The sequence below is a fragment of the Ictidomys tridecemlineatus genome, chromosome 4 (genome assembly GCF_052094955.1).
Source record: "Ictidomys tridecemlineatus isolate mIctTri1 chromosome 4, mIctTri1.hap1, whole genome shotgun sequence".
NCBI lineage: Eukaryota > Metazoa > Chordata > Mammalia > Rodentia > Sciuridae > Ictidomys > Ictidomys tridecemlineatus.
Genome location: NC_135480.1, coordinates 4,271,629 through 4,293,806, shown reverse-complemented (window position 1 = coordinate 4,293,806; position 22,178 = coordinate 4,271,629). Strand labels below are relative to the sequence as shown.

The following is a 22,178-nucleotide window of genomic DNA, read 5'->3' as shown; positions in this document are numbered from 1 at the left end:
CTCGGCCCCTGGCCCCACAGACCGTCCCATGTAGTGGGACGGGAGAGAACCTGGTCATCTGGCTCCGGGCCCCCCAGGTCTAAGCTCACTGCCCAGGGCCCTGCTTCTCCCTGCCCCACCTGCCCCTGGGCAGGAGCACCCGGGAGGGAGGGGGAGGAGCTGGGCTGGGGCTCCTGGCAGGGTGGCTCCCGAGGGGGCCTGGGGACCCACCGGCCGGGAGCCATCAGCTTCACGAAGGCCCGGGCAGGGTGCTCTGGGCAGGATCAGTGTGGCACGTTGGAGGGCCACGGGAGGCCCACGCCCGGAGCTGTGGAAGCCTGGGGGGCCCACTGGGCCAGCAGGGAGGTTTCCGAGATGCAGGCCGCCTGGTGAGCTGGGCTGAGGGGCAGGGCTCTGGAGGCCAGGACCCCGCGCCGCCCAGCCGCCTTCCCGCCTCGCGGACGCTGCCAGGACTGGGAAGCTCTTGTGGAACGCAGAGCCAGGGACGCAGCCTGTGTCCAGGCGGCAGGAGCCTGCCCGGCCAGTTCCCGCAGTCGGGCGTCAGTGGTGGGAAGCGGGCCAGAGGCCGGGAGGACCTGTTTTCCAGCCACCGGGGACGCGGCAGGGCACCCTGAGCTCTGGCCTTTAAGCAGAAGCCATATCCCCCCCCCGCCCCCCCGGGGTCCGGGTCACCCACGCAGAGGTTCAGGGTGTGTGCAAAATGCTGTTTTCCCTCTGGAAAGGACTTGTCCCCACTAGGACCAGACGGTCCCACGGTGGGTGCCACGAAGGGACGCCGAGGCTCCAGAGCCCTTGGGGAGCTCCCGGGTCCCAGGACGGCACCTGCACAGCTGGCGGGGACTTGCGGGACAGCAGTGGCCCCTCAATCATGCCTGGGCACCTGCTTCATGCCCAGGACCCACACGGATGGACACGCAGACGGACAGACTGTGCCCTGGTCCCGCTCGTGGGGGAGGAGGGGGTCCTGCCTCCAACCCAGGCGGCCCCTGCTGGGTCCCTCTTCTGGGCCGCTGGGCCCCTCGCTGGCCATGTCCTCTCGCGTGCAGTCCTGAGGAAGGCCACGTCTCATCAGAGGTTAAAGGATCCCCTCCGTCGAGTGGCAGCACCGGGCACCACAGCGTTTCCCAGCTGTCCCTCGGGCCCTGCAGGAGGGACTGTGGCTTGACCCTGCGCGGCCACACTGCCTCTCCAGCCGGGGACCAGCTTCTGGCCTCTGCCCCTGGTGGCCGCGCCCACCCCTGCTCCTTTCCAGGCCTATTCAGACCCACCCAAGTACAAAGAGGGCCGTGGGCAGCCTGGTGCGTGGACACCTGAAAGTGTGGGGAGTCTCGGGCCCAGCAGGCCCCATGTGAGCGCCCCAGGTGAGGAGGCCACTCAGGCCCGAGAGGGCCCAGCTCGGGCTCGGGCTCTGTCGGTGCGGACGGGTCTCACCGGGTCTCACCAGGGTCGCGCCCTGTGGTGCTGGCTGACGCTGGTCTGCTGTCACACCTTGGGGACAGGGGTGTCGTAGGCAGGCGGTGCTGAGGGCGGGCAGGAGATGACCACTGTGTCTGTGTCAGAGGCGGCACGTCCTGGGCTGCCCCGTCCCCGATCCTCCCTCCTCATCCTCCCCGTCCTTGGGATCACAGGTGTGTGCCCCTGTGCCGGCTGGAAACAGGTCTTCCAAGAGGTGACTAGGACAGAGTGAGGTCAGGAGGGAGGCCCTCCTCCAGCAGGACTGGGGTCGGAGGAGGAAGAGGCAGCCAGGACACAGACCACAGGGGACCCCTGTGAGGAGGGGACACGGGGAGACACAGGCCCGTCCACGGCCGGTTCTCACAGGGAACCCTCGGCCTGGGACTCCACCAGCACACAGGTGGCAGAGAGAACCGACGCCCAGGCCCAGCGCCAGGGCCCAGCTGGGCATCGGTCCGTCCAGCCCAGCTGGTCTGTCGCCCCTCCGGTTCCCCCTGGGGGACGCTCATCTCCTCCCCTGAGGAACCACAGGCCATCCTCCTAGCACGCCTCTGGGCCTCAACGGGCTCCCGCCCAGGGCACCTGGCTGGGGGCAGATGTCGATTCTTGTCCACTGCTCCGCTCTTCCGCCTGGACCGTGCGTTCTGGTGCCTGGACTTATCGATGTATTCCCAGCGTCTGGCCTGGTGCCCGCCCGGCACGCAGCTGCAAGCGAATGAAATGTAAAAATCACTGTCGGAGCTGCGGCTGCGAGGGGAGCTCCGGAGCATCCCGAGGCCCTTCTGCTGCCCGGCGGCAGCCCTGGAAGCCCCCGGAGGCGCCCAGAGCACCTGCACGGGGTCAGTCCCTGGGTGTCCTCCAGGTGGCTCAGGAGGCACAGGCTCCCCGTGCTCGGCCTTCAGGGTGGCCTTAAGCACAGCTTCCCAGGAGCCAGCGGAGGACTGGGTGTGGCTCAGTGGTCAGTGCTTGCCTAGCAAGTGAGAGGCCGGCGTTCTGTCCCCAGCACCGAAAAAAATGACACTTACAGTCACCCAAGTCCCAGCTGATGTCAGCCTCCCAGCCGGGGAATAAGAACCGGATTCTACAAACCTAGGTCGTTCCACAGGTTTTCAAAACGCGGTTGATGTGGACTTTTAAATAATCATGAGTGACCGTGGGAAGCGGGTTCGGAGGTTTTCCTTGAATACACACATCACAGGTGTCTCGCAGGTACGTGGGTTACACACATCACAGGTGTCTCGCAGGTACGTGGGTTACACACATCACAGGTGTCTCGCAGGTACGTGGGTTCTACTTACTGCAGACCAACGCATTGTGTGATATGGCATGTTTTCATAACATTCGAGAGCCATGATCTGCTCTAGCATTTGATGATACCAGACATTTAAATAAGGGGACAGTTGCAAAAGAAAAAAGTGTTAACTCATATAAAAATTTAAATGTATGTAATTCTATAAATATCTAATGTTTAAAAGATTAGTTGTCCAATATGATAATAGTTTTTTTCTTTTTTTTTTTGTTATGTTCTGGGTACTGAGAAATGAACTCAGAGGCATTTTGCCACTGAATTACAACCTCAGCCCTTTTAAATTTTTTTTTTAAAGAGAGAATATGAATCTTTTTTTGTAGATGGACACAACACAATGCCTTTATTTATTTTTTTATGTGGTGCTGAGAATCGAACCCGGGTCCTGCCCATGCTGGGGGAGCGCTCTACCGCTGAGCCACAATCCCAGCCCCCCTCAGCCTTTTTAAATTTTTGTTGTTAGACAGGGTCTCACTAAGTTGTGGAGGCTGGCCTCAAACTCACAATCCTCCTGCCTCAGCCTCAGTCTGTGGGGTCACAAGCGTGCACCACCACGCCCGTCCCAATCTGATAATCTTGATTTTTGTTTCATGACAAATATTTCAGTTGCAGAAAAATTCCTTAGGAGCGTCCACAGGCACGTTTGGGTTGGGCAATAGGGAGGGTCTAGGTACCTATTTTAATCGTGGTGAAATCTACACAACTCGAAGTCTCCCACCACTAGCATGTTCAGGCTCACAGCTGGTGGCGCTTAGAGCATCCCTGGCCTTGCGCAACCCAGAACTCTCTTGAAGCCAGCTGTCTCCCCCGCCCCCAGCCAGGACTCTCTCCACAGGAGACCACTAGGTCTGTCCCCTGCTTTGGCTGGTGGGCGGGGCTGGAGGTCTTGGAGGGCCACCGGGTTCCTTTTGTAATGCTGAAAGGATTTCACCCACGTCTGGGAAAGCCCAGGCCCCGAGTGGAGGCTGGGGCTGGTGGGCAGGGCAGAGGCCGGCCTTTCCAGGACCCGCCCTGGACTCCTCTCCGTGGTGACGCACACACAGGGGTTTGTTTGGTTGGCAAGAAGGGCTCTGAGGCCAGGCCACACTGCCACCTGCCACAGGGCAGCCCAGGAGCAGGCTGGAGGCTGGCCGGTGCTCTCCAGGGGCTCTCTCCAGAATCCTCAGCCTTGACCTTGAGTGCTGGAGACAGCCCTTTCCAACCAGTGGATTCCTTTGCACCAGTGACCTCTCCGTGTCCATTGTTAAGTTTAGGTCTCCAAGGAGAGTGATAACACCTCTCCCTCTCTCCCTCCCTCCCTCCCTCCCTCCCTCCTTTTATGGTACTGGGGAATCAACCCAGGGGTGCTCTATCACTGAGCTGTACCCCAGCCCCCTTTTCTCAATCTCTTGCCTTATTTTTATTGCGATTAGGGTTGGGAAGAACGTAAATATCCTGAGAAACAGTAGGAAGGAGTTTTATGGAAAGATAAGGAGCAAAGTCGTCCCTCATGATCTCAAGATGGCTGCCACAGCCCCAGTCCTCAAGGGCAGAGTTCCAAAGAGTGAGACTTTCTACTGCTCCCTCTTTTATCAGAGATTAAGATCCCAGAACACCTGTACATTTTCCCTTGGGTATCTATCACTCATGAGAACAGGGTCTCAGCTCCTAGCCTACCAAGGGCAAAGGGAACAAGATGCTGGTGGAATGGGACAACACTGGTTCCCTTTGGGGCAGGTGGGAGGAGCATGAACCTGAGAAACAGGGCTTCCTCTAGTGATGAGTCCCCACCCCGTAGCAATCGGAGATGGGCTGCCATCCCTGCTTCACAGCCCGGACACCGCGGCCACTTGCCTGAGAGGACACAGCCAGCAACGGAGAAAGATGCGGAGCCCAAAGGCCAGTCAGGCAGCTGCCCTCCAGAGAGGTCACCACTGAGTGGACAGCCCCTCCAGAGAGGGCGAGGTGGCCCGAGGGAGCCAGCGGGAGTGCCCCGGAGCCCACAGTGAGCGCTCAGTGGGGGTGTCTGTCGGAGTCCCCTCTTTGAGGGGCGGAGGTGGGGGCCCAGGTGGAGGTGAAGGACACCCAGGTTGGGCCGGGCCAGCTCCACCTGGCCTTCCCTGCGGAGGCTCCTTGGTGAACCCAGTGGAGCTGCCCAGAGCCGCAGGCGGCAGCACGGTTACAGGTGGAGCGAGGCCAGCGCAGCGCCCCCCACTGGGGGCTCGGGGGGCTCGGGAGCGGGCGTCTCCTGGCACCTGGCGAGGCTCCTGGTGGTGGGTGACAGATCAGATCGGGTGGCGGGAGCCAGATCCGCTCCCGACGGTGGGCACCGGGTTCGGTGCTTGGCAGCCTTGAGGGCCTGGAGACCCTGATGGCTGGAGCCCCTCCCTGCTCCCACAGTCGTGAGCTTGGGTGCAGGACGCTTGGCCCGTCTCAGGCTCCGTGGTCTCCCTCGCGAGAGGAGGCAGCTCCGCTGGCGAGGACGGTGAAGCGCTGCAGATGTGGTCTTCCACCCCGCCCAGGGGTGCCCGTGTCCTGGGACTGACGCCAACAGAGCCAGGCCCTGACAGTTGCCCATGACCCCTGTTCCCACTATTTGACTTACCATGACAACAGAACAGCCACAGAGACCAGGACACTCGGGCCCACGATGTCCCCGGCCCAGCAGCCACCAGGACCTCTGATCCAGGGCTGCCACGTGCGAAGAGTCGAGGACAGCTCCGTGGAGACTTGTGCCCGTGACAAAGCGGGGTGAGACCACTCTGTGGTCACTGCAGAGGGATAGCCCGGCAGTGAGTGACCCCAGGTTCGCTCAGAGCCCCAGTCCCACTCTGCCACACAGTGGCTGAGCCATCTGTCCCCTGAGAGATTCTGTTTGCATCCCTGGGCTTTGGGCTCCTCCTCTTAGGGGCCACATTGTCCAGTGCCCACCCCACTGGGCTTTCCCAGTTCAGAGCAGCGTCACTGCGGACCTCCTGTTAGGGAGTTTCTCGGTTCTGGTTGGTTGGTTCTGGATGGCCGGGCCCCTCCCCAACCTCAGCAGGGTCCTCCTTCTTGGGCTGCTTCTGTCTCAAGAAGGGAGGAGCCTCCTGTGTCCTGCAATGCTCCAGGTCGATAACTGCATTCAACCCTTTTCTGTTGCTATAACAACATGCCTGAGGGTGGGTATTTTGTAAAGAAGAGAGGTTGATTTAGCTCACAGTTTCGGAGTAAAGATCTGTAAAGATTTCATAGTGGGTGGCATTATAGTGATGGGAATGTGTGAAGACACCTCCGGCCAGCCTGGAAGCCAGAGAGTGGGGAAGGGCTTACTCTTTTTTTCCTCCTGGTACTGGGGGTCAAACCCAGGGCCTCAGGCATGTTAGGCTACGGAGCTCCATCCCCAACCCTTTCTAAAATTGTATTTTGAGACAGGGTCTTGCTAAGTTGCCCAGACTGCCCTCCCACTTGCCATCCTCCTATTTTGGCCTCTAGAGGAGCGGGGCCTGCAGGTGTGTGCCACAGTGCCTGGCTGCTCTTGCTCTTTTTTGTAACAACTCACTGTCTTGGGAACCAACCAGCATCTCAAGAGAACGATGTTACCCCTCCAGCCCCCTCCCCACCTCATCTCCTCCCACTAGCCCCTTTGAAAGATTCCGCCATCTCTGAAGACCACCAGGCAGGGGACTAAGCTTCCAGCACATGACCCTTTGAGGGTCAGACCAAACCAAACCCGCCGTAGCTACACCACCCAGAGGCCTTCCAGAGAGCAGCTGGCGGCCTCCGGGTACGTAGTAGATCTGCCTCCTCCGGGCCTGCTGTACAGCGTCTTGAACAGAAGAACTGGACAGAAAGCTTCTCCATCTTCACTGCTTTCTGATAGAGCCTTCTGAGGCTACCACCCAACTCCACAATGTGCTTCAGACAGAAGCTCTGGGGAAGCGGTTTATTGGGTGGTGTGGAGCAAAGCCATTTCAGCTTCCTGAAGGCGATCCCTCACCATCTGTCTCGCCTTGGCTTTATCAAAGTAATGTGCTTGGGAGGTTTTCCTAAGGATAGAAATAATGCACATTCACACACAATGAGGTATCTGGAAGACACAGATCAGCATGGAGGAAAGGAAAACTCTAACCACAATTGTGTGTGCACGCGCGTGTGAGTGTGGAGAGAGAGAGGAAGAACTGGAGAATGAATTGAATACAGAACACTATTTTCATCTATAGATATGGTTTTCTTGACCAATTTCATATGAAATTTAACTTCACTTTTCAAAAGTATATCATACAAAACTTATTTTGTTAAAAAGTTCTATTTAATCAATAAGTCTAGAGCTTCCAAATACAAGATGATAAATTTTAAGCAATACATTCTTTATCTCAACAGGCTGTTTTTTAATTTTTCCTGTTTCGTTGTAGATGGACACAATACCTTTATTTTTTTATGTATTTTTATGTGGTGCTGAGGATCAAATGCAGTGCCTCATAGCTCCTAGGCCAGCGCTCTGCCTGAGTCTGCAGAGGATGTTTTCTGAATTAGGTACACACTGTGGATACTTGTTTTGATCTTGATTTTTTGCAGGATTTCCCTCCGTTTATAAAAACTAGGGCATGCTTTACATATCAGCGTAGTTGGGTGAGTTTTGCCAACAGTACACAATCGAGTCACTCCCACCACGATCAGGATGCAGAATTATGCCTGTCATTAGGCAGTTATCTAAACTATGACCGTGACAGCCAAATTTTCTGTGGATTGCAAGTGCATGATTTAAACCATCTCTTTTTGTGAGACATTTAGGTTGCTTACAGCTTTCCTCAAACTGATTTGCAATCTGGGGGAACAAAAGTTCATGGGAATGAATGACAGGGCTTCTCCCTTCTCTGCGAAGCCCGCCATCATGCGGTGAATGAACAGTTTACTCTGTTCAGCTACATTTTGGCATTGTGCCACCTTCTTAGGAGATAGAGCCTGATAGAACCTTCTGGGCTCTACGAGGACATGGGCAAGATGATTAAGCAGGTACCTGTGAGAACACCTGGGATTCTTCTTCCCAGGCCCTGGACCAGGGGAACTGGGGACTTGTACAGAATTGATTGGAGGTACAAGGGGTGCCTGCAGAACACCTCTCAGAACATTTGTACAACTTTAAAATAGCAAAAAGCTGAGGGCCGGAAGTGCATTTATGAATGCACATTTATGCAGTCAGTCAACATATAATGAATAAAATATTCCATAAATATCAAACAACAAAATGAATGGAAGGAAGTGCACCCGAGCCTGGTGTGTAGGAAAGTCAAGCACACTCGGTGCCTGTTCTTGGCCAACTCGCAGTGTGGGAATCACGAATACACCTGGGAAGGGATCACCTCCGGCCCTCTCACCCCATGCTGCCCTCCTCACTTCAGGGGCTCTGGCTGCTCACCACCAACTGCACACAGTGACCCCTGCTGAACAGCAAAGATGCCTTGACATTTGGGTTTGCAAAGAGTGTGTGCTCTTCAGTTTATTAAAGGTACATTTATTCATCTCCGTGCCTGCAAGATTTAGCCCAGGTCTTGGCACACAGTAGGCGTTTGCAGGGGCCTCCAGCCAGGCTGTCAGCTCCTCGGGTTTCACTTCCACCTCTCAACACTGCGTCGCAGGCCTGGGTCACTTTCCCATCCTACAGCGGAGGCCCTGAGTCCCGGGCGAGCTTCCCGAGTCGCCCAGCTTCCTGAAGCAGGGGAAAAGGAGCGGCGGGCGGGGAGGCCGCTGGGCCTGGGCCCCGCAGCCGGCCTCTCCACACCCCGCCAGGAGCCTCCAAATCGCGCGCCGCTCGGTGAGTGGGTCCTGCGTGGACACCGCGTCCTTCCGAGCCTGAGGAGCAGTTCGCAGGAGGCTTGGCTCCGAGGGATGGCTCCGCGCGCTCCCGACTCTGCGCAGCGGACCGCAGCCCGGACCGCTCTCGGTACCGCTCGGGAGAGCGGGGTGGACGTCCGTTTGCGAAGTCTGTTTCAGCGCCTGACGCCCGCGGCCGCCGGCTAAGTGCCTCGTGACCCTGCGGCCGCCGGGGCAGACCTGGGACAGCGCCGAGCGCCCTGGCTCGGCGGTGCGAGGATCCCAGCGACCACCGGAGCTCACACCTGCGGCCCCGCCAGCCACCGCCGGGGCGCGGTCCTAGGGCGGGGCTCCGGGCCAGCCCAGCCAATCAGCGCACGCGAGGCGCAGCCCGCCCTCTCCCGCGGAGGCAGCGCGTGCGCACTCGGGCCGCGGTACTCCCAGCCCCCCCGGGGCGGCGCTGACGCTCGCGCCGACGCGCCCGACGTCGGGCACGTCGACGCCGGCGACGCGCCGCCGGGCCCGCTCCTCTGCGCTCTCCAGTGTCCGGCCGCGGGCCGGCCTTCGTGACTGGGGCGGCGGGCCCGGGCCGCGCGTGGGGGCGCGGACGCCGGCCGCGGGCCGCCTTCGTCGGCCCCCGAGCTCGTCCGGAGCGCGCCGCCGCCCGCGCCCGCCGCGGAGCCTCCCGGCCGCGCCCGCCGGCGAGCAAGGTGAGGAGCGGGAGACCGAGGCGGCGGGCGGACGGGCGGGCGCCGGTGTCAGCGCGGACGGCGGGACGCGAGGCCGCGCACCTGTGGCCGCTCGCGCGCACCTTCGGCCGGCGGGGACGCGGAGGCCCCGCCAGGTGCGCGTCCCGGAGGCCCGGGCGCCCTCGCAGCTCGCCTTCCCCGGGGCGCCCTCCGCGCCGGCCCGGCCCGCGGACCCACGGCTCCGGAGCGGACTCGGTCCTTTCCGTGGCCGGGAGCTTACGTAAGTCGGGCCGCCGCGGCCGTCGGAGAACACCTCTCCCGGCCCTCGGCCAGTCCCGGCCCGTTGGAGCCACCGAAGTCCGCCCGAGAGTCCCGGGCAGGAGGGCGGAGGCGCGCTGTCTCCCGGCACCTGGGGCGACGGGCAGTGCCCAGAACCCCGGAGCGGCCCGATGGCCCTCCTGCCTGGTCGGCGCGGGGCTGGGTGCTGCCGCGGGAGCCGCTGCTCAGGTGCGCGCCGCTTGGCCGCGCTGGGAACGCGGCTGCCACTCGGGACGCGCGGCCGGGATCCTGCAGGTGCACCTTGTGGGGACCTTGTTCTGCACTTCGTGACTCCGCTCGGGTCTGTGGTCCCCAGATGATGTGCGAGGTGATGCCGACCATCAGTGAAGCAGAAGGTCCCCCCGGAGGAGGCGGGAGCCACGGGTCCGGCTCCCCCTCGCAGCCAGACGCGGATTCCCACTTTGAGCAACTCATGGTCTCCATGCTGGAAGAGAGGGACCGGCTCCTGGACACGCTGAGGGAGACTCAGGAAACCCTGGCGCTGACCCAGGGGAAGCTGCACGAGGTTGGCCACGAGCGAGACTCCTTGCAGAGACAGCTCAGTACCGCACTGCCCCAGGTAGGCCCCAGCGCCGGGCTCCCTTGGTGGTGTCTTCTTGGTGAAGGCGGTAGCTGAGTATTCCTGCGACCTGTGGAGCGGTGTTCCTGGTGTTCCTAAGCACACGCAAAGTCCCCAGGGATTAGACTGCTTAGGGAGAGCAAACTGGTGTTCTCCGAAGTCATGTGCAAATACCTCATTGCTCTCATTCCTGTCTTGGGGAGCCGCCTAGATTTGGAAAAATGCTTGGAAGTTTTTATAAAAAAGGCATGAAGCAACCAAGCTCTGGGTGTCTTCCATCTGTCAGGGCCTTTTCTCCCTGAATGTGGCTCTCTGTGGCTTCTACCTGAGGCACTGTGTGTGCATTAACATGGGTTTTTTCCAATTTCTAATGAAGTTGGATGGACAACCGAGTCACAGAGATGTTTTCACAGTCCACCTTTGTCAGACATTTGTGCTTTGTTTATTGGCACTGGGGATTGAACCCAGAATCCAGGGGTGCTTTGCTACTGGACTGTGTCCCTGGCCCTTTTCATTTTTTGTTTTGAGACAGGGCTCTATAATTTCCTGAGCCTGGCTTTGCAGGGGCATTCCTCTGTCCTCAGCCCCCCGAGTCGCTGGGATCACAGGACTTTGCATTGCCTGGCTTACCTTTGTTTTTGTAGAAGACCAGAGGTTGATTTCTTAGGATTTTTTTTTTTTTTCCTTTGCAGGTGAGAATTTTAAAGCTTGGGACAACTGAGGTTGTTGCTTTAAGAGTGTTACATTCAGGCTGGTGTTTCAAAGCCTTCTCTTACAGAGTTAAATGAGAATTTAATGATAGGAGAAGGGAGAGAGTGTTGAGGAGAGATATAAGGTGTGTGGCACGTGGCACCATGGGAGTTAAGTAGGCTGCTTGGGTGTTTGTGAGCTGCCTGGGTGCCATTTTACTCATTCATAATAGGTGCCTTTATGGTGTATATGGTAGACCCGAGCCGGCATAGGCTGGTGCTCCCGCTGCAAATGAATGATTACTAGCCTTAATGTGTTTCTTGGCTGTAGTCAAGTCTCCTGAAAGATTCATAAGCCAATGAACTTCCTTTTTAGAAATGACAATTTGATGTGCGTGCTATGTGTTCCCTTTTTGGGGGTTAGAGAATCATTAAGATTTTTCTGACTAAAACCTTATAAATTAAAAATTTATTTAGGTCAGATTTTATTATTGCAGGCCTAAAAGTATTGGCCAGGATCTTATTGCCCATATTTGCAAATTTCTGGTTGTTTTGTTTTTGTAAGTGTAGTTTTTGGTGGGGAGTACTGGAGCTCACACCACGTGAGTACCCTACCACTAGGCTACATCCCCAGGGCCTTTTTATTCTTAGAGGGGGCTCACACTTGGGATCCCATGCCTCAGTCTCCTCAACAGCTGGGATCACAGGTGTGGGCACCACCTGCAGCTTTGTGTTTGTTTTAATGTCATCTGAGGTGCACACACTGAAGCATTTGTCTAATACTTGTGTAATTGGTAGGTTACTTTTGGGGAAAAATAGGTGCCTAGGATGTGGCAGGGAAGTGACAGGAGTTTTGTAGTCTCAGGCTGTGGGCATTTCTACACCTGCTGGCGAGATGGTTGCTCACTGTAGCAACCTGGAAATGCCGAGCTGGGTAGATAATGTGATGATGCCAACAGTCGATGTCACCACCTGATTCCAGCATTTCAGAAGCACAGGAACCATGAAGTAAATTTCCTGAAATTGGGCTCATCTTTGGGTGGCTAATAGAGTGACCACCTAGGTCTATGCGTCAAGTGACTGCATGTGTCTTTCGCATGTCAGATGGGGAAGTCAGAGTGTACTGTAAAACATCACCTGTGCTATAATCCCAGAAATGTGGGAGCTGAGGCAGGAGGTTTGCAAGTTCAAAGCCAACCTAGGCAATGTAGCCAGACCTTGTCTCAAAGTGAAAAAAAAAAAAAACAGTTGGGGATGTATGTAGTTCAGTGGTTAAGCTCCCCTGGGTTCAATCCCTGGCACCAAAAACCAACCAAACAAAAAACCTGGGCATTCATCAGAAACATTCACAGATGTGAGTGTACATCTCAGTGAACTTTCCACAAAGTTAACTCTGTGGATCGGTAGGCAGATTAAGAGGTGGGATGTCACCAGGCCTCCTGCAAGTCTCTCCCGTTATTCCAGTGACCCTCCCCCAATTCTAAAAAGGATCTTGACTTTTTTTTGTTTGGTACTGAGGATTGAACCCAGGGATGCTTTACCACTGAGCCACATCCCCAACCCTTTTTATTTTTTATTTTGAGACAGGGTCTTGCTAAGTTGCTGAGGGCCTTGCTAAATTGCTGAGATTGGTCTCAAACTTGGGATCCTCCTGCCTCACCCTCCCAAGCTGCTGAGATTACAGGCCTTCACCACCCCACCTGGCAGAATGATTTTGACTTTTTATTGTTGATTACTTTTACCTGCTCTTGGTTTTTCTATAAGTAAGATGACATGTATATTTTCATTTATTGATTTGTTCACTCAACATTATGAAATGCACTTGGTCATTTCCCGTAGCATGCTTGTTGTCAGAGTATGAATATACCATGATTTGTTCTTTGTACTGTTGTGCATGTTTGGTTGTGCTTTTATAAATGCCACTCTTAACGTGCTTGTTTTGTGTGCAGGTGTGGTAAATTTCTGTGGCGTGTATATAGGGAATGTACTTTAGAGTGATGGTGTGTGCTTTGCTCAGCCTTGGGATATACTACCAAAAGTGGCAGTGTGACTGTTTGCTGTCACTTGCAGTGTGAGCAGGCAGCTGTCCACAGGTTGGTCACACTGGGTGTTGTGTGTTCCTGTGGGTCAGCTGTCCTGCGGGTGTCTGGGTGTCTAGCTCACGATGCCTGGATCTGCTGCTTCCTGGTGAGCAGAGTGTGCAGGGGGCAGGAGCTCTGCAGTGGAGTAAGTTCAGTGCGTGTGTTGTCTGAGCTGTGTATTTTGTTTGAAGGAGTTCTTTACGTATCTCAAAACACACACCAGACTGTTTTATACTCTTGTGTTTGCTTTTTCACTCTCAGTAGTATCTTCTGAAAAGCAGAATTCAAAATTTTAACATGCTTTAGTTGATCATTTTTTTTTTAGTGATGTTTAATGCTCTTTGTGCCGTTTAAGAAGTCAGCTAGGCTAGGTTTGTGAAGATACTATCCTGTGTTGTCTTGTAAAAGCTCCATTGTTTTATCTTCTGTCCGAAGTTGATTTTGTTTGTGTTGGGAGATGGGCCAAAATTTTTTTTCACTTCTGGATATCTGGTTGACACAGCTTTGATTCGTGAAGAAGACCATCACACTGCCATCTCTTTCACCTTGTCAGGTACCTGTGAACATAGGATCTCTTTCTGAACTCGGCTGCATTGACCTTTTTTGTCATATTTGCACAAGTACCATCCTGTAAACTACTGTAGATTTACTTGGTCTTGAGAGTTGGTCATTTAAGTTCTCCACCTTTACTCTTCAGGATTTTCTTAGCTGATCTTGGTCCTTTGCATTTTCAGATATATTTTAGAATCTTCTTGGCAATCTCACTGCAAAAAAAAAGAAAGTGCTGGGATTTTAATTGGGACTGCATTTAATCAGCAGACCAGTGGGGGAGAAATGACATCTTTTTAAAATATTGATTCTGTAATCCACAGACATATAATAGCTATGTAATTATTTATTATTTTTATAGAGAGAACTGATTCTTTGCATGTTTAGCAATTTTTTCTCCCCATGTGCTATAACCATTTTTCTTTTTCTTTATTATACTGGCTGAGAAATTTAGTAGTGTTGAAGTGGTAAGCGTAGTGTCCTTGTCTTCTTCCCAATAATCAGGGAAAGTTTTTACTATGTCACTGTAAGCGTGATCGTTATTGTAGGGTTTCTGTAGATATTCTCTATCAAAATATAAAAATTCTTCTTTATTCTTATTTTGCTAAGAGTTTTTTTTTTAATTATGAGTGGTTATTGAATTTTTTACATTTGTTTTTCTGCATCTTTTCAAACAATCGTGCTTTTTCTGTTATTTGATGATACAACTTTTTAAAAATTTTTGCAGTGCTGGAGATTGAACCCAGGGCCTTTTATTTGTCAGGCAGGTGTGTTGCCACTGAACTCCCAACCCAGTTTGACGTTTTAAATGTGCAATTCTAGAACAATTCCAACATGATCTCTAGTTTGTTTCTGTTTCTGTTTTTGTTTTTGCTTTTGCTTTGTAATACTGAGGATTGAACCTAGGGACAAAATACCACTAAGCTATATCCTTAGCCCTTTTTATTATTTGTTTTTTGATACTAGAGATTATACCCAGAGGTGTCTTACCATTGAGCTACATCCTTAGCCCTTTTTATTTTTTTATTTTGAGACAGGGTCTTGCTTAGTTGCCCCGGCTGGCCTTGAATTTTCAGTCCTCCTGCAGCCTCTTGGGTAGCTGGGGTTACAGGCACACGCCACTGTGCCCAGCTTGTAGTCTTCTTTTGCTGGGTTTATTTGGTGAGAACTTATATAGGATTACTGCCTCTATACTCATGAAAGAGACAGACTGATGATTGTGCTTCCTGTATAGTCCTTGTTTTGTATCAAGCTTATGCTGGTCTCATGAAAAAAAGGTGGAACATTTCTTGGAAGACTTCCTGTGAACTTGGTGTTTTTCTCTACAGATTTTTGGAAGAACCAGCTGGTATAGCCGTATGAGAAAGAAAAATTTTAGAATCAATATTATAGGTAGAGGTCATTAGTCCTACGTATGTGCAGGATATTTGTCATTTTAACTTATAGGGCTTTTCACTGTATCACTGGGTGTGATCATATATGGCAAAAAGTCAAATTAGGAAAAACTATTGTCATCATCTCAAAATATCTCAAAATACATTTAATGAAATACAAACATACTTTTGTGTGACAAAAGCCCTTTACCAAAAGGATGAATATAAGTATGTTATTTCCCAACACAATGAAGGATGTGAAATCCAAGTCAGGAGCTTTCTCATTTACAGGGCATGGTGGCGTATGCCTGTAATCTCAGTGGCTTTGGTCCTCTGAGCAACTTAGTGAGACCCTGTCTCAAAAAGAAAAAAAAGGGGGGGGGGAAGTGGGGAAGTGGGGATGGGATGTGTCTCAGTGGTCAGTGCCCCTGGGTTCAGTCCCTGGTGTGGGGGGGTAGGTAGGTTGGTTTCTCCAATGAAATGATGATCTGTGGTAGGTAGAATTTGAAGATGAATTCCAATTTAATTTCTCTGGTATGAATATCTCATATAATTCCCTCCCATGGAGTGTAAGCCTGACTTGTGAATGTGACGAGATTCTGCTTCTCATGATTAAGTTACTAATCATTTGACTTTAGATTAGTAGAAAAGGGGGTTATCCTAGTAAGAGTGGCCAGTAGAATTTATGATCTTCCAAAACCAGGAGATTAATAATGTCTATTACTATAGGTTGTTATTTGGTGGTAATATTTTATGGAATGGACTATGTAATATCATCATTGACATAAAATAAAATAGTATAATTATAGAAGAAAAGTTCTGTCGTGGGCAATTGCTATGATTTTATGGTTCAAGTGTGACTCAAAGTTTTATGTGCTGAACGTTTGGTCACCAGTATGGTAGAATTGATATGGTAGGGCCTTTAAGAGGTAGGGCCTACTGGGAAGAAACCAGGTCACTGGGGACGTCAGCCTTGGACAAGTGCACTGTAGTTCCTTGGGACTCTGGTTAGTTTCCAGAAAAGTGGGCTGTTCTAAAAAGAGCATGCCTGGCCTGAATCTCTCCTCCTGTCTCATACATGCTCTTGCCATGGTGCCATCTGCCTTTTAATGTAGCTAGAAGGCCCACACCAGAGCCCAACCACACCAGTGCCATGCTGTTGGAAACACCTTTTCTTTACACATCACCAACTTCAGGAATTTTTTATAGGAATAAAATACTGTAAGTGAATATTACTTGAACTAGCTTGAGTAATAATACATATATATGTGTCAATTAATAAGCTACTAAAGAACCCAATTTGTGGCAGCAATAAAATATAAAAATATACTAATTGAATAATATATATTTTTAGTTTAAAAAATTATAGGTAACAATCAGATTTTTCTGATATTTCTTCTTATGTCTGTTAGGCAAGGCATTTTTCCCACAGAGATTTGTCCATTTGTCCAGACTTCCCAGTTTATAAGTGTAAAGTGGTTTATTGTACCGTTATTATCTGCGAGATCTGTAGTGACGTCCCCTTTTAATAATTCTTGATATTGGCAATTTGTACCTTGTCTCTGAAGCGGCCTTGCTAGGAGTTCGTCAGTTTTATAAACTGCCAGAGAACCAATGTTGGCTTTATTTTTCTATTTCACGTTTATCATCTCTTTCAGATTGTGTATTCTTTTCCTTCCTTCCGCCTTGTTTTTCATTTGCCATTCTTTTTCCTAATTTCTTGAGTAGAAACTCCACTGATTTCAGCTTTTCTTCTTTTTTTGTGTATTCAAGACTGTAAGTTTCCCTCAAGCACGATTTCAGCTGCATCCCACAAGTTTTTGATAAGTCAAATATCACTATTTGTTTGCAAAATAGAGTCTGATTTTCACTGTGGTAAGTTTTTTAATTCGTAAAAAGTTGTAGAAGTATCTTGCTTGGTCTTGTGATGTGGGGGGTTCTTGTGGTCTGCTGATTTCTAGCATGATCCCTGAGTACACGTTGCAGCCCTTCACTGCCTGAGACGCACTGGCTCTCCTAATGGCCAGTCCCCGTCACTTCTGTTACGTGCTTTCTGAGCACTTGAAAATAGTGAGTGTTGATGCACAGCCTTCTCTGCTGTGCCTGATCAGCTGTGCTAGTCGTGTGATTCAGAGCAGTGGCCTCATTAAAGCTGAAAGAAATAGGTGAGATTAAGTTTAATAATATATTTTATTTAGCCCTCAAATCCTGTCATTTCCACGTTGTCAACATTAAGCACAGGCATTTTGTGCTATCTCTTTAAAACCTGGCGTGTACTGTGTGTCTGTCGTGCAGCTTCAGGTGGAGCAGCTGTTTAGTGCGTGTGTGGCTGCGCACAGGCAGCACGGTCACACTCGACTTTCTTGTGTATTCATTCTGTTAGTTACCGAGAGATGTATTACTGTGATGGTGGAGCTGACCATTTCTCCTCTTAGCTCTTCATTATTATGTGTCTTAAGATTGTTCTGGGTACAAACTCAGAACTTTGATCCCCTTGGTAAAGGCAGCATGGTCATCCTGAGGAGTTCCCTGTCCCTGGCACTGCCCAGCGTTTGCCACATCAGCTTTCTTCTCTGGGTGTTTGCCTGTGATCTTGTAAGTAAGGTGTTCCCCTGTGAACTGTGGGTGGGTGGTGTCGTGGTCATTCTGACGATCTTTGTCTTTTAATTAGAGTCTGCTCCACTTAAATATAAGTAGTGAGCCCCACAGCCACAGGCACCGTCACCGTCGTGCCCCTGGTTTCCTGTCTTGGTCCTCACCTTCCTGTAGAAGCACCAGGTGTTTTACAGCTGCTCTTCCCTGTTGGGTTGGGGTGCCATGCACTCTTGCCTAGGTAGCTGGATTGAAGCTTACCTTCGCCTTCCCTCCTCCCTCCTTAGGCACTGCAGTCAGTCTCCCACACCTTAGTGTGGGAGCTGAGCTTTACATGTGTTTTGGCACTGTCAGGTGGTTCCTTGCCTCCTCACAGTTGGCAAGTGACGTCTGCGGGGACTGCCTCTTCCCCCGAAGGAGGACCTTCATGTTTCTCAGTCCGGTCTGTTGTTGCCTGAGTGGGTTCTTTTTTATGCATTTCCCTCGTTGTTGTTTGAGTTCCTCTCTGGGTGTCCCCGCTCTGGCTCCCATCCTGGCTCCCCGCTGTCCTTGTGGGCTTGAGCGTGCTCCTGGGGTTGTCCCAGTTAGGTAGAGCCTCCTTCCCTGGCTTTTAGCATTTTCTTCCTGGAAACGTTTTGACCATGGACTGTGGACACTTCCTACTCGCATTTTGGCTCTGCTGGTCTGAGGGTGTTTGTCTCTGTATGCCCCGGGCTTTTACCCTGTCCAGTGTGCTTCCTGCGCTCCTTCCCATATGTCTAGCCTGTTCACCAAAAAAGTGTCTAAACTTCTGTTTAGACACTTTTTTGGTGACCTTTCTTCCTGCTAGCCGATCCTCTCTTCAGCTGGGTCCAGTCTGTCCAATTTAGCCCTAGGTTGAGTTTTTAAATTCAGTTCTAGAATTTTGGTGCTTGTCTTTTAGTTTTCTAGTGAAACATTTCCTTGTCCGTATAATTTTGAACATTCATAGTTTGTACCTGATAACTCTGATATTCTGTACACCGCTGGGCCTGTGTCTAGTTCTTTCCCCAGTCCTATTTGTTGATACATACCTTTTTGTATGCTGTCTTACTCCTGTCACCTGAAGCCCTGGAGTAGGGACAGAAGACCCCAGTTCAGGCTGGGACTGACCCTTGTGAGGCTGGGATTCAGGTTCTGTGAGCCGCAGCCTCAGCCATCTGCACCCTATTACCTCCAGATCTCTGAGAACCCGGGGCATTGCCCCGTGGGCCTCCTGCTGGGGGTGCTGAAGCCCAGTTCTCATCTCCCTGGCCTCTTGAGACACCTGGAAGCCTGCTTCCCTGCCAGGTTCCCATAGGATGGGGCCCGTTTTCTCCGTCTGTCTTCCCCTAGAGTCCTCTAGCTTTGGCTGTCAGCCTGTGCTCCAGTTTTTCTCGTCCAGCTCCTTGAGGTCATCTCGTGCTCTCTTAGCCACTGCTTCTTAAGGCTTTCTGCTGTTTTCTTCCCAGCTTATTGTTGTGCTGCGCCATGCCCTGAGTGTGGAGTCAGCCACAGTAGGCTTCCCTTTGATGTGAACACAGTAGGCTGCCTAGGGAACATACGCTTTGGATTGAAGCTTACTTTCACCCCTCTGGTTTGTGGCTGCCTGTCCAGCAGACTTAGCAAGTGCATTCAGCTTTTCTACTCCTTGGTGGGTTGACACGCCACCAGCTGGCTACCCAGCGCGTTCTTCACCTGCAGCCGTCTGTGAAGGTCCCAATAAATCTGTCAGTCATTGCCATTCCATATGGGAGCAGTGCCAACCCGTACTTGGCACTCATTGTTCAGTTTCTAATCATAATCCTCACTTACCCCATCAAAGGACTGTCACCAGGGGGCCCAGCGCAGGTCCTTGGCTCCCCCGCTCCTTGGTTGTCCCCTGTGTGGGATGTCCCGACCTGTTCCCCTGCCCGTCCAGGAGAGGGCTTCAACAGCAACTTGTCAGTGGCAGAGGAAGAGCTAGGGACCTAGACAGGTTGCCTTGTGCTCTCCTGTGAGTCAGTCACTTGTGGAGTTTTCTTAAAAAATTACTCCTTTTTAGGTTTTGCTCCAATTTCAATTTGAAGTTTCAGCTGTATTGTTTTTATTTTTTGTAGTTGTAGGTAGACATAGTGCCTTTTTAAATTTTTTAAAATTTTTAGGCGGTGCTGAGGATCGAACCCATGCTAGGCAAGCGCTCTACCACTGAGCCATAGCCCCAGCCCTCAGCTGTATTTTCAAATGTAGATCTTATTCTTGAAGTCTAGTGCAGTGGCTTTATGGTCTTATTGAAAGTAACAAATGAGATTTTTTTTTTATTTTTTTAAAGAAAGACCTCTTGCTTGGAGATTCCAGTATATAAAAACAAGACAAGACGATCTGTTCAGGCTCTGTTGTAGATGGGGCCCATCTGGGTCTCTCACAGCGTCTGCTCATCCTCGAGACAGGAGTCCACAACTCACAACTGTAAGGAATAAAAATAAAGAGCAGTCTACTACGTCAGTTGTGTCCACCGTCCTAGTGGTAGTGGGGGTGTGCTGGTGGCAGTGTGGAGTTGCTGGGCAGGCTGGAAAGGCATGCAGGCAGACCCTGCTGAGAGGTGCTGTCCCAAACTATGGACTAGCACTGTGGGGGGGACCCCAACAAGCACTGCACAAGCGAGCAGGAGTGAGGACGGGCAGGAGTGAAGACGCTCTGGCGAAGCGCAGTGGGAGGCCAGGGAAGGTGCTGGTAGTGCTTGGAGGTGTTGGGCTGCCCAGCTGGGGCAAGGGTGTTCCCCAGCACTCCGAAGTGGTGCTCCCACAGCGAAGACTCATCTGCCCCAAATGTGGGGAGCAGTTCTGGTGTGAAGAGCCAGAAGCGCTTCTCAAGCATGCCTGCAATTCAGAGTTGGCTGCAGCACTTTTTCATAGTTTAATCCTCAAGTGTTGTTGTCACTTGCCACACTAGATTAGTGAATAATGTGGGGAGAATCAGGTAAAGGTAGCTTACTCTATTACTGACTCTTCCCTGAAGGTGGACCCTGATGACCACCGTGGGTCAGAGGGTGCCCTGCAATGTGCTTGACTACTGGCTTTCAAGACGTAGTTGGCAAAACCCCTCTTAGAATGCCATGCTTCTTGCCAAGGTGTTGGGTTTATGAAATAATTAAATACACCTTTTGAAATACTGCTGGCCGTTTGCATCCTTGGTTTTTGCACATATTCAACTTGCCATCATTTATGTGGTGGCCCTGCACCTCTGCTGGTCAGCAGAGAGACAGAGTTGTCCATTCTTTGTCTAGCCCTGTGTTCATGTGACTGTTACAGGCTGCCAGAGAAGTGGTGGTGGCAGAGAGGACCCTGCCCTCAGCGGGCTCTCACAGCCCACACCTGTCTCAAGACGTGTGCAGACTTGGGACAGCCTGACAGGAGGAGGTGGCTGGAGGATGGATGATGTTGGCTGTGTGGGTGACAGGCGGTTCTGAGGGGTTGCTTGACACTAAGCTGCACCCACAGCTCTTCTCATTTTGTTTTGAAACAGACTTAACAAAGTTGCCCAGGCTGGCCTGGAGCTTGCCATCCTTCTGCCTCAGCCACTGGAATTATGGGTGTGTGCCACTGTATCCGGCTTCCCCCAGCCCTCTTATTTTTTATTTTGAGAGAAGGTCTCAAATTTTTGATCCTCCTGTCCTAGCCTCCTGAATAGCTGAGATTACAGGCGTGCACCCCCACACCTGGCCAGAGGGGCTCGCTTTCAAGTTGAGATCTTGGGGCCAGGAAGAGCAGGGTATGGGCATAGGCTGCAGGCAAGGAGGAACTTACCTGATTCAGGTCCTGGGAATGGAGCCATTGTTCTTGACCTGGACAGAAGGTAAGCTTGCAGGGGGAGGTAGGATCAGACAGCTTCCAGGGCAAGGCCTTGTCTGCTTTCTTTCCGAAACCTAGAGGCTTCCTTCCTTTGTGCTTCATGGGAGGTTGGGGACAATGGGAAGGGACGAGTTTTGTGTGGATGTGGTTGAGGGTGGAGGCACAGGATTGGAAGCCACTTTAGGAGAGAGCTGTGTCCCTGCGAACTGAGCTGCACTGGCCATGCTGTGGGCGAACATCTGGACCCCTGAGCATCACTGACCCCAAAGCACAGAGTTGCACACACTTCTGTGTGCCATGCATGTAAATGCATGGTATTTTTTAAAGATTTAATTCAGTTATTTTGTGGTACTGGGGATTGAACCTAGAGATACTCTATTACTGAGCTACATCTTCAGCCCCCATCCTCTTTTTTTTTTTTTTTTTTAAATTTTGAGACAAGAAAAATGTTGCTAAATTGCCCAGGCTGGCCTTAAATTTGTAATCCTCCTGCGTGGTTGCAATTATAGGTGTATACCACCATGCCTGACAACATATAGCATTTTGATGTGATACACATAATGTTTCTGTGATGTGAGTGATTATGCATATAAGCATATTCTAGTATTTTACTGAGGCCTGTTTTGTTTCAGGAACTAGGTGCTGAATATTCAATAGGTAATAAGGGTGACATAACCCACATATTTTAGTAGTTGTGTAAAGAGGTGAAAGAAAGAAAGAGCCTGTCCAGTTTGGTTTGAGCAGGAAAAGTGCAGGGCTCATGCTGCAGTGGGAACCCTTGCCATCATCTGTGTGTGTGTGTGTGGGGGGCAGAATTTGCGCAGGTGGCTACCCACTCTCCCCTACTTGCATAGCTCTAGCTCCCCACTACTGGACTTGTTTGGGTAGCCTCTAGACTCCTTAAATTTAACATGACCAGACCCGTGTTTCCCTCAGATCTGTCCCTG

At 51.7% G+C, this 22,178-nt stretch overlaps 1 protein-coding gene across 14 annotated transcripts in view; it reads left to right on the top strand.

The window, feature by feature from the left end:
- Window positions 1-9,059: 9,059 nt before the first annotated feature.
- Window positions 9,060-22,178, top strand: part of Ppfia1 (PPFI scaffold protein A1) — an 86,876-nt gene continuing 73,757 nt past the window's right edge. For 2 of the 14 annotated variants that reach the window (XR_013437369.1, XR_013437368.1), the window contains exons 1-2: window positions 9,060-9,243; window positions 9,857-10,120. Coding sequence is in view for 12 of the 14 variants with exons in the window: in XM_078045419.1 (XP_077901545.1) it covers window positions 9,857-10,120 (264 nt within the window). In the remaining 2 variants the exon portion in view is untranslated. The remainder of the gene's footprint in view (window positions 9,244-9,856; window positions 10,121-22,178) is intronic. The other 12 variants (XM_078045411.1, XM_078045410.1, XM_078045419.1 and 9 more) reach the window with 11 other exon arrangements.